This window comes from Homalodisca vitripennis, chromosome 1 (assembly GCF_021130785.1).
Source record: "Homalodisca vitripennis isolate AUS2020 chromosome 1, UT_GWSS_2.1, whole genome shotgun sequence".
NCBI classification, from domain to species: Eukaryota; Metazoa; Arthropoda; class Insecta; order Hemiptera; family Cicadellidae; genus Homalodisca; species Homalodisca vitripennis.
The window spans coordinates 54,578,430-54,595,609 of NC_060207.1; the positions used below are offsets into that span (position 1 = coordinate 54,578,430).

General features: G+C 31.7%; 1 protein-coding gene across 1 annotated transcript in view; it reads left to right on the plus strand.

Moving 5' to 3' along the window:
• Window positions 1-2,473: 2,473 nt before the first annotated feature.
• The window catches only part of LOC124361514 (breast cancer type 2 susceptibility protein homolog), a 61,293-nt gene continuing 46,586 nt past the window's right edge, over window positions 2,474-17,180 (plus strand). Inside the window, 3 exon segments of the mRNA XM_046815571.1 lie at window positions 2,474-2,577; window positions 10,250-15,499; window positions 15,501-15,919. Of these exon segments, the coding sequence (XP_046671527.1) occupies window positions 12,286-15,499; window positions 15,501-15,919 (3,633 nt within the window). The 5' untranslated portion in view covers window positions 2,474-2,577; window positions 10,250-12,285.

A 17,180-nucleotide genomic window follows, 5' to 3' on the forward strand; every position in this document is an offset into this window, starting at 1 on the left:
TAGGTATCCACTAAAGGGTTATTCTGTTCTTGGAGTCTAAACAACTTTTGATTATTTCTAGGGACTTGTTATCTTCTACTATGCCATCACATGTACAGGGTGGCCCATAAGTCAGTTGTCAGAAATGAAAATACAAAATTACTAGAAAAGTACAAATACTTTATTTGTACAAAGTACAGTATTAGTAATGTAATTATTATTATATATTTTTAATTGTTATTTTAAAGAGTATCTAACCTACAATAGGTGCTCAAAGTGGCTTCCACGTTGTTCTATACAAACATTGCATCACCGAATTACAAATCCGTTCGCAAATGTTCAGGGACTGTAGGTTTTCAAATTCTGATTCTATACGTTCCTTCAAATGATCAATGTCACGAATCTTGACGGAATAAACCTCATTTTTGAGAATACCCCAGACTGAAAAATCCAAAGGCGTAATATCTGGGGATCTTGGAGGCCATTCAATAGTGCCCCATCTGCCAATCCATTCATTGAAGTTTTCATTGTGAAAGTCTCTCACAATAACTCCATAATGAGGGGGAGCGCTATCTTGTTGCCATATCAACCTTTCCTTAACCGGCAGGACATTTTCAAATAGTGGATTGTTTTCCAGTTCAATAAGCACTTCATAATGTATTTCCCTGTAATTTTCGGTATTAACAGTCCCATTAAAAAAATACGGCCTGATTAGCCCACCGCTGAATATCCCTGCCCATACACTCACGCCAGGAGCGATCGGTTCTGTGTCCATCACCACATGTGGATTAATAGAATCCCAATAAACACAGTTATGTCGATTCACTCTGCCATTCACTTTAAAAATCGCTTCATCGCTCCAAAGAATGTATTTTGAAAACATTAGATCAGCTTCAGCTCGAATTGTGTACCATTCGCTGAATTCCAAACGCCTGTCGGGATCATCTTCATTTAGGCCTTGAAGTAAAGTAGGCCTATATGCTTTCAATTTCAAAGTTGTCTGCATCCTTTGTAGAATTGTTCTTGGTAATCCATATTCCTTGGACGCTTTCCTTTGAGATTTAGTAGGCGATTGCACAAAATATTGCGCAACAACATTATGATTCTCTTTTGCAGTTACGGACACTGGCCTACCTTAATGAGAAAGCTCCGCCACTGACCCAGTTTCTTCGAACCTTGCATTTAATTTCCGAATACCTTGTCGAGATGGAGGTCTAACGTTTGGAAAACGTTCCACAAACGAATCACACACATCAGTGTAATTACGATCATATTTCCACCACGATTTAAACACAAATACATGCTGTTCTGTACTTAACTTCCTATTCATCGTTGACTAAATAACATACAACAACATAACCTCAAACTGCTATTGTAAAGTAACTTAGCGTAACTGCTGCCGGGTTAACAACTGTAGTCCAGTTCACAACAGCGCAATTGCGCTGGTCAAAACATCGTCTAAAAAATTGCAAGTGACAACTGACTTATGGTCCACCCTGTACTTTGTAGTGATTTGATGGCAGAAAGAAAATCACCGCAGATTAATATGTCACAGTTGGGGAGGTTATTCATTAGCTGAGTGCACTTGTACAGAGCAAAAAGCTAAGCTGTATATATAGATGCATTTGGTAAAAGTTTATATTTCTTTTCCACATTAATTTGTCTTTTAAAAATTGCTGTGCCTGTACCTTCACCTGTTTTAGACCCATTTGTAAATATTTACCTCTTTTAGTAAATATAACTTAAATCAATTCTCACAAACAGTAACAATGAAATGCGAGAGCTACTCAGTATAACAGATGGCCATTACCAACATAAGGGGGAAAATACCCTTGATAAGAAAAGTTATATATATAACAAAAAAGTCTTGGCCAATCTTGTCTTTGCAGTTATTTAAGCTGAAAGCGGTATGATATTGTTTCACAAAAATCGAAGCAGATTTTTTATAATCACCCAATTTAATTGAAATTTATTTAAATTAGTTATAAATATCCGTAGAAAATAATAACAGCAAAAATTAAATTTGGGTTTTTTTGCGTATTTAGAGGTCCAACTCCCCTTAAAAATATTTATTCTTGTTATAGCCTGAATTATTTTAAATTATTATTAACACTAACGTTAGAATATTATAACTTAACCATAAATTATTTTAATTTCAATTTGATTATTGTACTTTGAATTATTTGTCAAGTGAGTAATAGTTGTACCGCTGGAAATAAATGAAATGAACTGTAAAAATCACTTAAAAAGCAGTTAATTGTTGGCTGCGATAATAATTACTGAACTTTTCTAATGTAACTTACAACTTTGTGCAAAAGTATTATCTTTAAATTAAATCTCGATTGAAGTCAAACTAAATATACTGGTAATATTCTACCTCATATAGTGTATTTATATTCTTTAGGCAGTAAGACCACATTCCTGAAAAGCTTTATCGGAGGCCTTAACGTTTCCTTTTTTTTTGTAGTTGATAAGATTGATTTAACAGCTGGCAGTGTGGTGTTTGCACATTCAGAACTAACCTGATCCAGTATTGCTGTCAGCTGTTCTAGCTTTAACTTTGCTTCTTGGCAGTTTTGCCGCCCCAACTACAACTTTGTAAGTTGCGTTTTTATGTTTATATAGCATAGCCAGATTAACCTTATCGAGAAGATTTAGTTAGGGTATTTTTTATTGATATTAAAGCGGATAGTCTTTATTTTATAGATGAAATGTAAAACTGATAATTGACAAAGATTGACAAATTCAAATGTTTTACCAAAGATTGTATGGTGTAAGTTGAGGTAAAATTTAGAAATTGGAAATCACCATTTATTTATACATATTGAATAATCAGGGAGACTTTAATAAGGGGTCTACACACTCATTATTCGATTACTGTTATGGAACAATTTGATATATTATTCAACTTCGGTATTATATAAAAATCAGTCCCAATAAGAGTTATAATAAATTACCTTAACAACAAGAGTCTTGTACATTACAATTTTAATAACAAATTTAACGATAACATTACAAAACAAACTATGGTCTAGATTTATATATCAAAGAAACCTTAAGTATTTATAACCTCCAGCTTGATAGCAGTGAGTAACCGCTTTTTTAAAATACAAAGAATTCTCTCCATAGGTTCCCAGGAGCCAAATCCACATGTTGTCGTCACTTGTGAGAAATTTGTTATATATTTTCATCATATTCATCGCCATTTTTAAAGTATAAAAATAGGTTAGTTACTTCATTCTGTTTATTGTGTACATTATAATTTACTGTAACTAATAAGTTGAAATCATGCTAAATTAAATAAATTTTTAATAGAATTATTACTTCAGATAAAAACAATCGAACCATTCGATAAAAACAACTAAATAACGAGTGTAGGCCTCTTATTAAAGTCTTCCCGAATAATCTTTAAAAATAAATCACACAATTATAAGGGTGAAGAATCAATATTTATTGTATACAAACCCTTTTGATCATTATAATTGAAGACGAATGATAAAAAAAACCTTGACATAGCCAACATTATGATTGCAGTATAATAAGCGGCCATTAACACAATCGGACGATAATTATCAAATGATATGGATGATATTCATGACCATCCAAAAGACTGAAAGCATAATGCCGGACCAAATAATGTAATAAATATTTCAAAGAACAATGGTTCGGCTAGATTTCAATATTATAAATTAATGTATAAATATTAACACAATTTACAAAATTAAATATGGTATGTAATGAATATAATTACAACAAATGAATAACATTTATTTACCTTATTTGTTTTTAAGGATAAACGTGACTGCTCGTGAAACAAAGAAGATATGTACGTCACTGTTCTTGCCGCCATTAGTCAACATCAAAACACATTATTTTAATTTTGAACATATTTCCAAACACGTTGAATAAATTACTTTGAATAAATTTTGAACAAATATGTCAAACTGAATTAAGTTTTAGCCTTTAAAAATGTTAATATAGAGAAGCTATATTTTTATATGTAAAAGAAATGAATTTGTTTTTTAAATTATATTTAAAGTACTCTTAATCAGCGTAGTACTATTACTTCATAGGGTAGAAATATTTGACAGCATTTAAAAATGGTCGAATGGATCACCACAAATAATCATAATTTTTTGTTGACACATATATTCTGCAAGATGATCAGCAATGCATTCATTTCTGAAACCAGTTTTTAAAGAATTCTTTGTTTATAAAAACATACTGAGCCAATATTTGCATATTCATTGCCATTGTTCGTGTCGTTGTCACTAACCTTCTCCTACATAAACGAAATAACAACAGCTGGTAATGAAGTCATGATCATGTTTTTTGGTGGATTTTGAGAAACTTTGTGGAGTTGCCTGAAGATGAAATCTTTGGTTTCGAAAGGCCTCGTCCAAAAAATATACAATTTGGAAAAAGTAGTGTTTTTATTAACATTTAGTAATATTTAAACTTTACAAAGCCTTATCTTTGAAACCGTTTGAAATATTTAGGTGGAAATTGACAATAATTGGTATGAAGACCACCTTCATACCTAATTTTTATCAAATTCTGAGATGGTCAAGTAAACTTTTTAATTTTAGTATGTTGATTTCATATGGAATGATTGACACTTTTATACCTGAAAATAGTAAAATGTAAATAAATGTTACATTGTTTTGTTTGTAACATTTATAAATATAAATAGTTTTTTATGTATCGTTATTATATTAATTTTTAAGATTTAAAACCAGCAGAATATATTGTTATTTTAAATACCTATTATGTAATTTGGTTTGACGTTTTATCTTCATTATTTTTAGATAGTCATGAATATCGAGGATTCAATACTCGTGAATATTGTTGATTCAACTTTGTTGGTGGCCGCTTATTACACAGCAGCTTTCGACTCATCATAATAATGAACAGCCTGTCACTAGAATAAGGATTTTGTGTCAATATTTTGCCGTATATGTTGATTCATTAAAAAAGTGTTATGTGCTTAGTGTAAAAATAAAATTGTAATTTAAAGCTGAAGGTAGAACAAGTTGTATCCCAAGGATTTAACTGTTTACATGCAGATAGAACAGTTGTATCCTAAGTTATCCTAGTCTTTTAAACAAAATTTTATAAAAGAGCTGATAAAACTTGTTGCATTTAAAAAAGTAATAATGATTTACTTTTCAAACCCTTTCATTATAGTAGCAAGTATTTTGTGAGCACATTAGGGTAAAAAATTACTCATGTTGTTTTTGTCAACTATTTTCTTAGTATAAAATGGCACAAAATTATTTAAAATACTTTAAATAGCATTGAAGCTGAGAATGAGAATCCTCTTAACATTTTAAATTTAAGTTTATTATCCTAAAAAATACTTGATAAAACTTGCAGGTCTTTTACACAAAACAAAATATATGAGAATCCATCGTTATTGGTATACATTTTCTAGCATAATCTCAATAATTATACTCTGACAGTGACTATTAAATATATAAAAATAAATTTTAATCAATAAACATTAACACGTTCACTGCGGTACGAGATCTCTGGGCCTCGTATCGCATATTACGGTGGATGCGGGAATAAAATATTCGGTTCTTCCCACATTTGCGTTTGCGATATTTCAGCTATTAATTATCTGAATAAAAAATAATAAGTATTGCCAGAAAGCTAATTTATATATATATATATATATATATATATATATATATATATTTGCTTGGTAAGTTACGAGATCTATAGATCTCTTAACGCACTGAACTAATCACACTTTATTTGTATGCGGAACGAGATCTCTGGGCCTCGTATAGTGAGACTGATCGTCACGTGGAGCGCTGTTTTCGCTGCCGTCAGCTGGCACACGGGAGATTCTTATTGTATTGTTTACTTTATGGAGTTAACCCAGTAGCGTTTTCTGTTGTAGTAATACTAGGTAAATACTTGTAAAAAGTGACAGTAAATTAGATTATGTGTGCACGTGTGTGTTAGTATATTGTGGAGTGACTGAATAGTGCGAAAATGTCCTCTTCCGATGAAGAAAATATTCCTAGTAGAAAACGTTGTAAGTTGACAATAATAAACGTTAATGATAGTGATTTGTTAGCACAACTAGTTTCTGATGGTCTACAATCCGACGTGCCTACCAGTATTGATCCCGACCCGAATAGTGGTGATGAGGAAGAATTACTTGATTTTGACGGTAGTGACATCGCTGATCCCGACTATGAGCCATCTGACAAAAGTGATGAGTCCCAGAATTTTGACGAATCATTTGATGGAGGCTTCAAACACTCCTTTTTGCATATTATTGAGCTCTAGTAAATATACAACTACTTGAAATTTTAGGTTAGATTAATATTAACTAAAAACTAAAAATAAGTTTGAATACTTATAATGAATATTTTATATTAAAAACTATTCACTTTACTTTAGTGCATTACGAGATCTTGAGGCCTCGTATGATTGCGTCATATCTTAATCCTAACTGGCACCGTTGAAACAGACAGCCTATTAGTTCTAGAACAAGTCTTTAGAGTTTGTACTTGATGACGTGCTACAATGCACCGAAAATCCCTCGCGCAGCGAGATCTATAGATCTCGTAACGCACTAAATGAAAGATTGGTCACGAGATCTAGAGATCTCTTAACGCACCAAAAGAATGATTACACTAATTTGCTGCCGCAGTGAACGTGTTAAACCTCAAGAACAAAATCTTATAAACATTTGTCCTGACATCAGAAAAATACTTAAATAAGTGTTCTACATGTCCGTTATTATTGTCGATTAGTCATTATATAAATTATAAATTACTGTTATCTATTCTTGTAAGCGAGATACACAGTCTATGCCTGCCTACTTGTATTATAATATGGAATTGCAATAACACATTATCTTTCTAATAAACATTATTTATTGTAATGTGGCTAAATACAGAATGGATAATGCTATTATGATGTTTACTTTTTATAATTATGTTGGTGGGGGGATGCCAAGCGAAGCTTGCCCCTGGTGCCACCAGCCCCAGGAATGGCCCTGAAGTTGCCCTGTAATGATTGAAGGGATACTGCTATTCCCCGGACTCTTCTTCACTGTTTTTTTTATTTATTTTTTTATTTATTTTTTATGCAGTGGGCTTATCCTTAGCAGCATTCAGGTCAGGTTACGATGTCCCTTGAAGGGACATGCACCATCATCAGTCAATCTTGCCTATGTAGAAATAGTTTCATGGAATATTTCAAGTCTATAGCTCAATTTGTTCTTAAGATATGCTGTAGACTAACATGAAGAGAAGTTTTGTCAGCCGCCTAGGCAGTAGGCTCCAACGATGCTCAATTAATAATATGGTATGGAGGGTGAAAATGCCATATTTCACTGATACAACATCAAAGATTATTAATTTAAAGAATACTAAAAAGTTTTGATCCTGCCTAAAAAAATATGATGTAAGCACTTGTTGAAAACACAGTGTTAAAAGACACAAATATGAAGAAATCTGTACTACTAATACTAAATTTAATTATTTTTCCCCAAGAAAGACTAATGTGCCAATTATCAGTTCAGAAGAAGAAAAACAAAAAATTATGAGGAAGTTAAAAGATTCTTTTTTGGGAGTACTTTGATCTCGAAGCTGTCATTCAACTCCAAAGGTGCAAGTTTCAACATTTTACTATAATAAAAAGCTTAAAACATTCAATTTTACAGTTTTTGGTACCACATCAAAGCAAGGCCATGCTATATTTGGCATGAAGGGTGTGCAAAGCGAGGAGCTTTAGAAATTGCTTCATTCCTTTTTTGATTTTTTAAAAGAAAAGATCAGTAGTACTGGTAAGGGAGTTACCTTTTATTCAGACAATTGCAGTGACCAGAATAAAAACCATGTTCTCCTGTCAATACAATAACATGCAGTACTAACTCTAGATATTGATATACTTTTAATTTCTCACAAATACTTAATTGTAGGCCACGCTCAAAGTGAAGGTAACATTGCATTCCTATATCGAAAAGCAGGCCACTAATAAGAACCCTCTTATTTTCCAAGCCAACTAGTTGCTGTAGTTCAAGTAGCAAACAAAGAAAAAACAATTTCATATTAAGGAAATGGACACATCAGATGTCTATGAATGGACAGCAATAGAACATCTTTTCCTGGTAAACAGTACTCAACATTAGGTGTTAAAGTAGTGTGAGCAAATATTAAAGCATTTGAAGTAAGGAAATTAACTCCTCTGAGTTTATTATGAGTATTATTATGAGCAGAATGAAATGATGTATTCTTTTAACTTGGATGATAAAATAATAAAAAAGAAAGACAGTTCTGTGGTTATTATATCTAGAGGACATTTTTGATCTCCCTCGACTTCTAGAGATGTCTCAAGTAAACATAGAAAAGGATACTAACAGCTGAGCTCTAAGCTGTAGACAGATCCGCAAGTTTCTCAAAATCCCTATATAATTTTTATACTAGTTTAACCGCACTTAATTATCTAGTTTAAACATTGATTAATTATATTTGTTAGGATAGATAGACAGGAGAATACATTCTCAAATCAATTTCACTTCCTTAAAGCTTACACAACCACTTCTGTTGTAATAGTTTTCTCAGGGAAGTTTTTCTTCTATCCAATAAAATATATTAAATTAAAGTTAACTTCTTGTTTCAAAAATAAAATCGACCTAAAAATATAACTTTCTTATAAAACTCAAATAAAATAAAATTTATAATTTAATTCAAAATAAAATGTACTTTTCTCTATTATAAACGAGGCTACATAAAACTGAACTCTTCCTAAAAAATTCTTTTTACCACTTATGTTACAACCTGTTACTGTTGTACAGACTCAAAGTTCAAACTGTAATTGAACTATGTTTCACCTCAAAATATTTATTAAAACCTTTATATCTTGAAGTATAAAAATTATTCTGACTGTTGAATACTAAATGGATATTACTAGTAACTTTTAAATAATATTAAAATTGAAGAATTTACTCTGAACTATACTTGCAATGCAACGACATGTGATCTCTTGGAAACTTGCATTAATTATTAAGTGAATTCAATCTTATTTTCCTTTTGTAAAAAAATGTATACATTATCCCTGTAAAAGAAAGCTACCAGTAGTAAACAGCAAAACTCCCATCTGAAAATTATAATTCGATTATAAAAGAGCTACTTGTGCAAACCTCTCGCAGATGGGTACAGGAAACTTTTAAGACGCAAACCACCAACTAGATTAACCGCAAAAGAACACTCCAAAGAGAAAATTGTGTGTCATAGCTATTTATACCTCCCTTTCCAGTAAACCAGCTAACTATAAGTGACCCCTATGATTGGCCTCCCACTAGACAATCACAAGGTCAGAGAGAAAAAAGTAATCTTCAAACTACCCCTATTGTAATCACGTTAACAAACGAGACTACCAGAAAAACCTGCTATCTCACTGTGTCATCCTACATCCGCAGACCGTATCTTGAGAAATGTCATAATTTAATTTAACTAACTTTGACATCAATAATTAAATTCTAAAACTTTTGCGTACATTTTCTCCCCCATAAATGTTTAATAAATAAATTTTAAATTGCCTATGTAGCAAATGCTACATAGCATTGTACTCTTCTTCAAGTCTAACATATTTTCGATACACTACTAGTTGTGTTTTATTTGGCAAAGTAGTGTTTTATTTGTTGCCCCGATCAGTAAAATATATACATATGTTGGCCTGAAAACTCTACTTTAGTCAAAAGATGACATTGTAATCTTATTTCAGCAAAAGTACTTCTAGTGCCGGTAGTCTAGCATAATACATAAGTGCATCAAATTTCTAGGACAGCGGAAAGTAAAAAAAAAAACAAAATTATAGAGGTTGCAACCATATTTCAGCCCTTATTGGTGGGGTTGATCTTGAAAAATCTCCATACTTTGTTTGAAAAAAGTGTAATACATGTGTAATTTAAATTTAACCTTTTTAGGATTGCGGGAAGTTTAAAAACAAAAATATAGTTCGTCCAGAGGGTGCAATCCCATTTAAACCCCTGTAGATGTTTGATTTCTGTGAAAATGCTTTACTTTTTCTATTTAAGTCATGAGACATATGTGTGATCAATTTAAAGATTTTGAAAAATTGCAAAGATGGAGAATTAGTGATGAGTGTGGGCTCTGCCTTTTATATATAAAAGTTATATTGAACTACAATTTTACTGTGTATAATATACATATTTTTCAGTGCTATATAAATCCTCTTACAACTATTTAAGAAACTTGCTTATATAGTTTTATTTTGTTTACAGAAATCACTCATTCTCAAGGAATTAAACAAGAGGAAACTGGCTTTGTTATTGTTATCTACGTCAAAAGAAATCACATACAAAGTATCTCCAAGGAGATAACTAATTTTGCAAAAATACTTAAATGTAGAAAACCAAAACTTAAAAGATTTTTGCATGCTATTATTAAAAGATTCATGCTATATTATAACATACATCCAAATAGGTATCCATATTTGTTTTTATGAGCTATCAGAACAAGGAAATCATACATGCTGTATATGGAAGGACACAAAAGAAAAAATAAATCCATGCTTTCAAAAGTATGCAATAAACCTGTTGAACAATTATTAGGTAACAATATACTTAAACCTAATCTCAAAATAATTTCAAATGAAATTAGAAATAACCATTTAAACAACAAAATAATTGAAGACCATACAGATTTTCATGATGATTTTGTGCTATCACAAGACATATCTGAAAGTGGTGTTTCATCATCACAAAAATTAAAATCAACCAAATTGCAGTCTATTCATTTGAACAATAGTGAACATAAACCACCAAAAACAGAAACACCACAAAAAATCATAGAGGAAGAGGAAAATGGTGCTTTGACAGAGCAAGGAACATCCCCAGTTTTAGGTTCAACTTTCTCAAAATATGAAAATTGTAAGGGTTTTCTTGCTTCAACACCAGCCAATCTTAACAGTGTATCAAATCCTGAAAATAGAAAAAGTGACTTTGTACTAAATATTCTGGATAGATTATGTTCTCCAATTCTTGGCAAACGATCAGTAGAAACATCAGATAAATCACGGATCAAGTCTAATCATAGAAAAAGCTTAAACCTCAAACCATCAAAAAGACTATTTAGTGATACATTTGATTCAAATTTCCCTCAACCTAAAAGAAGTAAAGAATTTAATACCTTCAACAAAACTGAGAATGATTCAAATGCAAGTGATGATGATCCATTTAAAGTACATGACATTTCTGAGCACACTCTGCAAGCTTTATGTGAAGCAACTGATCACATTGTGGATCATTTAGTAGTAGATGAAACGAGTGTTCCTAATTCGAACCAGAGAAATTTTCAATTAAGAAACAGACATTCATCACCACATAATAGCCAGAAAAATGCATCAATGAATGTTGCACACTTACCTAATAAGAATGACAAAAATCTGAAATTTGTTTCTGATGATAAAAATGAAGCACTCAGCAATTTAGTCAACAGCAGTTCATTAATCTATCAAAATTGCCTCACAAAACTTGATACTTTTAAGAAAATATCAGTTAATGACCTGTTAATACCTGTTAAAATTTTAGAAGAAGCAAAAACTCCTACCAACAGTAATTCTATATGTAATCAGAATAATTTGTTAAATATTGATATTAAAAGTCAGTCACTTTCATCACATAATTTGATGAAGTCTAGTACAAAAGGAAACGCCAAAGAACTGAACCTATATCCTGATTTTAAAAAGACACCTGAATCTGTGATTTCAAACAATGACCTCATGAATGTTGATGATTCATTAATTATTACAGATACTCAGTATTGTGAACTAGTAGATGCAGCAGAAATGGTATCTGATTTTGACCAAACGTTTATTCAATTTTCTGAGGAGAGACGAAATGATCTCAAAAATAACACAGTGGTCTTAGAACAGTATAAGTCAGTTCAGGAAGATGGTTGTGAAGAGTTACCAAATAGTCTTTCCGAAACTCTTAGTAAAACACAAGAAGTCCTCATTCCTTCAAGACAAAAAACTAACACAGTAACCAAAGGAACCAAAGAAGCTTTTATCAAAGAGACCACAAAGCAATTTCTGTATAACGATATAGATAAAGAAGAATTAACCTTAGAGGGGTTTCAAACTGGAGTTAGCAAATTTGTTAAAATACCTCAAGACCAATTAGAGAGCCAGTTATTAGATGGAGATGAAACAAATGTAACTCCAAAATGTAGCATTGCCCAAAATGGAAGTGACAATGGAATCGAAGTATCTGAAGATTCATTAAAACTAAAAAAACAATATTTTTGTGATGAAGAAATGTGTGATGCTCCTCAGTTTGAAGGATTTAAAACTGCAGCTGGTAAAGCTGTAAAAATATCAGAAGAATCATTAAAGAAAGCAAAACAGCTGTTAGAATGTGAAGAGCAAAGTAAAGTTACATTCATAGGTTTTCAAACTGCGAGTGGCAAAACTGTTACAATATCAGAAGAGTCTTTAAATAAAGCAAAACAGTTATTTGATGGAAATGACATAGACATAGCTTCAAAATCTGTTAGCTTTGAAACTGCATGTTGCAATGTTTACACATCAGAAGAATCATTAAAACAAGAAAAACATATAGTCAATAATAAAGAATTATGTCAAGATAAACTCGAACAGGTTCAAACTGCTATTGGTGAAACTGTAATTATATCAGAAGAGTCTTTAAAGAGAGCAGAACAGATAATTGATGTGGAAGATGCACACATAGGTCCAAAATTAGGTGGATTTCAAACTGCAGGTGGCAAAATTGTGAAAATATCTGAAGAATCTTTAAAGAAAGCAAAAAAGCTATTTGATGAGGAAGAAACATGTGTAACTTCAAAATGTAGCAGCTTTCAAAATGAAAGTGATAGTAAAGTTAAAACAGAAGATTCAATCATTAAAAAATCAAAGCAATGGTTTTACGAGAAGGAAGTATGTGATGCTCCTCAGTTTGAAGGATTTAAAGCTGCATCTGGTAAAACTGTAAAAATATCAGAAGAATCATTAAAGAAAGCAAAACAGTTATTTGATGGAAATGATATAGACATAGCTTCAAAATCTGTTAGCTTTGAAATTGCATGTTGTAATGTTTACACATCAAAAGAATCAAAACAAGACAAAAATTTAGTTAATGATGAAGAATTATGTCATGGTAAACTAGAACAGTTTCAAACTGCTGTTGGTGAAACTGTAAAAATATCAGAAGGGTCTTCAAAGAGAGAAAAACAGATGATTGACGTAGACAATGCACATATAAATCCAAAATTTTGTGGATTTCAAACTGCAGGTGGTAAAATTGTGAACATATCAGAAGAATCTTTAAAAAAAGCAAAAGAGTTATTTGATGAAAAAGAAACATTTGTAACTCCAAAATGTAGCAGCTTTCAAAATGAAAGTGACAGTAAAGTTAAAAAAGAAGATTCATTAGAAAAATCAACACAATGGTTTTACGAGGAAAGACTATGTGATGCTCCTCAGTTTGAAGGATTTCAAACTGCAGCTGGTAAAACTGTAAAAATATCAGAAGAATCATTAAAGAAAGCAAAACAGTTGTTAAATTGTGAAGAGCAGTGTAAATCTACAACTTTCTTAGGTTTTCAAACTGCGGGTGGAAAAACTGTTAAAATATCAGAAGAGTCTTTAAATAAAGCAAAACAGATATTTGATGGAAAAGATATAGACATAGATTCAAAATCTGGTAGCTTTCTAACTGGATGTTCCAATGTTTTCACGTCTGAAGAATCATTAAAAAGAGAAAAAGATTTAGTTAATGATGAAGAATTGTGTCAAGGTAAACTCAAGCAGTCTAAACCTGCTATTGGTGAAACTTTAAAATTATCAGAAGAGTCCGTCAAGAAAGCAAAAAAGTTGACTAATTCTGATCAGCAGTGTAAATCTAAAAAAATCAGAGGATTCCAAACTGCAGGTGGTAAAACTGTAAAAATATCTGAAGATTCTTTAAAGAAAGCAAAACGGTTATTTGATGAAAATGAAGTAGATGTAGATCTAACATTTGGTACCTTTGAAATTCCAAGTAACAACACTGTTAGAACATCACAAAAAAAATGTAATAAATTGAACAGTTTATTTAACTGTCAAGACCATTGTGAAGTTTCTACATTCAGAGGTTTTCAATCTGTGTGTGACAAACCTGTTGAAATATCAGAAAAAGCTTCAAAGAAAGTGAAACTGTTACATGGTGAAGAAGAAATACAATTAACTTCAAGTTTTGATGGATGTCAAGCTTTTGCTGGAAAAACTGTTGAAATATTAGAAGGGTCTTCAAAGAATGCTAAACAGATTTTAGATGTGGAAGATGTACACTTAGCTACAAACTTTGTTGGGTTTCAAACTGCAGGTGGCAAATCTGTCGAAATATCAGAAAAGTCTTTAAAGAAAGCAAAACAGTTGATTGATTTAGAAAATGCACACATAGGTCCAAAATTTGATGGGTTTCAAACTGCAGCTGGTAAAGCTGTAAAAATATCAGAAGAATCATTAAAGAAAGCAAAACAGCTTTTAGATTGTGAAGAGCAGTGTAAAGTTACATTCATAGGTTTTCAAACTGCTGGTGGTAAAACTGTTGAAATATCAGAAGAGTCTTTAAAGAAAGCAAAAAAATTATTTGATGGTGATGAAATAGATATAGTTCCACAATTTCATGGTTTTCAAAATGCATGTGGTAATACTGTACTAACAGCGAAAGATTCATTAAAAGCTAAGCAGATGCTTAGCAATGAAGAACTACATGATGACCCTGCATTGAAAAACTATCAGAATGGATTTACCAAAGAGGCTTTAAATATTTTGAATCAAAATATGGAGCCCTGTTGTTCAAAAGAATTTCACTTAATGGATAATTCATTTATTGAAATAGCTGATAAGTCAGGTAATAATTTCAAACACATTGATAATTCTGAAATTCATCCTATTGCAACTACTGAATTTGGTCCTGAAGTAAAGAAAAATGATATTTTACAGATGTACAGGATATCAGACAGTAAAGTAATGAAAAAATTTAGAGAAAATGATGAAAGTGTTATAGATATTTTGAATCCACCAAAAAAACCAAGGAAACTATTTGAGGGGATTGAATTTCATAATAGACATAATGCACTGAACAATCATTCTCCAGTTACCATAAGTTTCAATTCTTCAAATGAATACTCATCTGTTATATCTGAAGAAGATTTAAACTTGCTCAACCAGTCTGTAATAAGAACAAGCAATCATAATTCATCTTTAAGAAAAATTGGAAATAACAGTCAAAATATTGATATTCCAGAAAAGAATTTTGTCTTGTCCCCTAATGTTGCTCGCGAAGTGTCTGAGAGTATGGCAGCATTGATGGCTGATGAAGAATCTTCTTCACCATTTTCAAAATCATTGTTAAAACCCTGTCTGTCATCACCAAGTATGGTTTATGACAGACAAATCAAATTACCTCCTATTGATTGTTTTGAGAATGATGTTTATATAAATGATAAACAATTAAGCCCTGTGCTAGGCAGTTTCAGTAATTTTAAAAAATGTTAAATGTGGCAAGAAAGTTTTGCAGTCGCCTGATCCAAAGTCAACTCCATTGATAAAAAATGATTCTTTAAAACTTCCTTATGTTACTTCAACACCTAATGAAACAACAATAAGAGTTAAGAACATTCAATCAAACCAGAAATGTTTGGAAACTGTATTTGAAGAGAATGAAAATGAATGGAAGTTTTGCAATGAAGCATTTGTTTTAGAATTAGAAATAGCAAGAAAACAAGCAGGTGATAATCAAGAAAACTTAATCAAAGAAAAACTTAAATTGTTCAAATCAATACGACCTTGTAAAGGTTCATATTTATTGAGAAAACAAGTACAAAGAGGGAGATCTCTAAGGAGCTTAGCAGAACTTAAGCACTTACAGTATAAAGAGCTAAACCAGGTAGTGTATTGTTTTATATTTAATACTATACAAATTTAGTTAAATCATTTTTACATCATTTAAATATGCTTAGTTTAATAATTAGTGTTGTAAGTTAACCTGAGGTTCTAATTTAAACATGTACATGTTTTAAAATAATATAAAGTTGATCAAATAAATAGTACAAACTTTTTCTCTTTTTAAAGGGTAAAAAAAGTATGGATACCGCTTATTAACTTTTTGACAACCCCACCTAGTAAAAACCAAACTCAGTATATATCTGTAGGTTATAAAACTGCAATTTTCAGTTAATAACACAACATTGCCCAAAATCAAACATTTTAGATCTAACTTAAAAATTTTAAATGTAAATCCCCATCAAGTTACACACCGTATTAAGTTTCTGTGAAAGGACCTAGATCTCGAGCCAGCACAAATTGGGCCCTAAGTCAAGTTAAAAATATTTTTAATTGGGAAAGTAATGAATATCAATATTCATTGTTTAACAGTGAGCAAAACCCACAATAACATTCCTAACAAGCTTTGACCTGATTTGACTAACAAGGGTCTCCAGTCTTACCAACTATTATGTGACTCAAGGGAACGTGTTTTAGTCTGTTGATGGAGTTCACAAAGTTAAGAAGTGGTTATTAACGTAATAAGTGGTTTTATAACGATTTTAATTATGCATGGTTATGGAGATCGGATTGGATCTTATGATGAGGTGAGAAACTTTTTCAATGACACTTTTCCAAATCACAACCCTATCTCAAGATCACGAATGGAAAAATCATAAAACGTTTTGAAGAGACCGGCAGAGCGAAAGACCTTCCCAGAACCGGAAGACCACAGTCAGCTTCTAGTGATGAAATACCAGTGTTTTGCAATATGTGTAGCCTTACAAAAACTACTTAGTTTATGAACTTTCTGAGGACGACTTTGATCATTAAGCCCAATTTCACAAGTTAATGATAAAAAATAATGATAATATTTCGTTTTATTGAAGGAAAGAGACTTTCATCCCCGCACTTAGTCCTAAAAGGACCTTTACGCCTCCCTAACTTGTATTTATGTCCTCAAAATTTGAGACTTTTACAGAAACCAATCAGATTTGAGGACTCCTGTTCTCTGATATCCTTAGGGCTAAGGAGATATGCCCCTAGGAATCTTTTCCGAATTGTAGATATGGCAGGACAATGTAGCCATATGTGCTCCGCTGATTTTTCAGCTTCTCCGCAGAGTCTGTATTCATCAGTCTGGCTAAGACCCACCTTCATAAGAT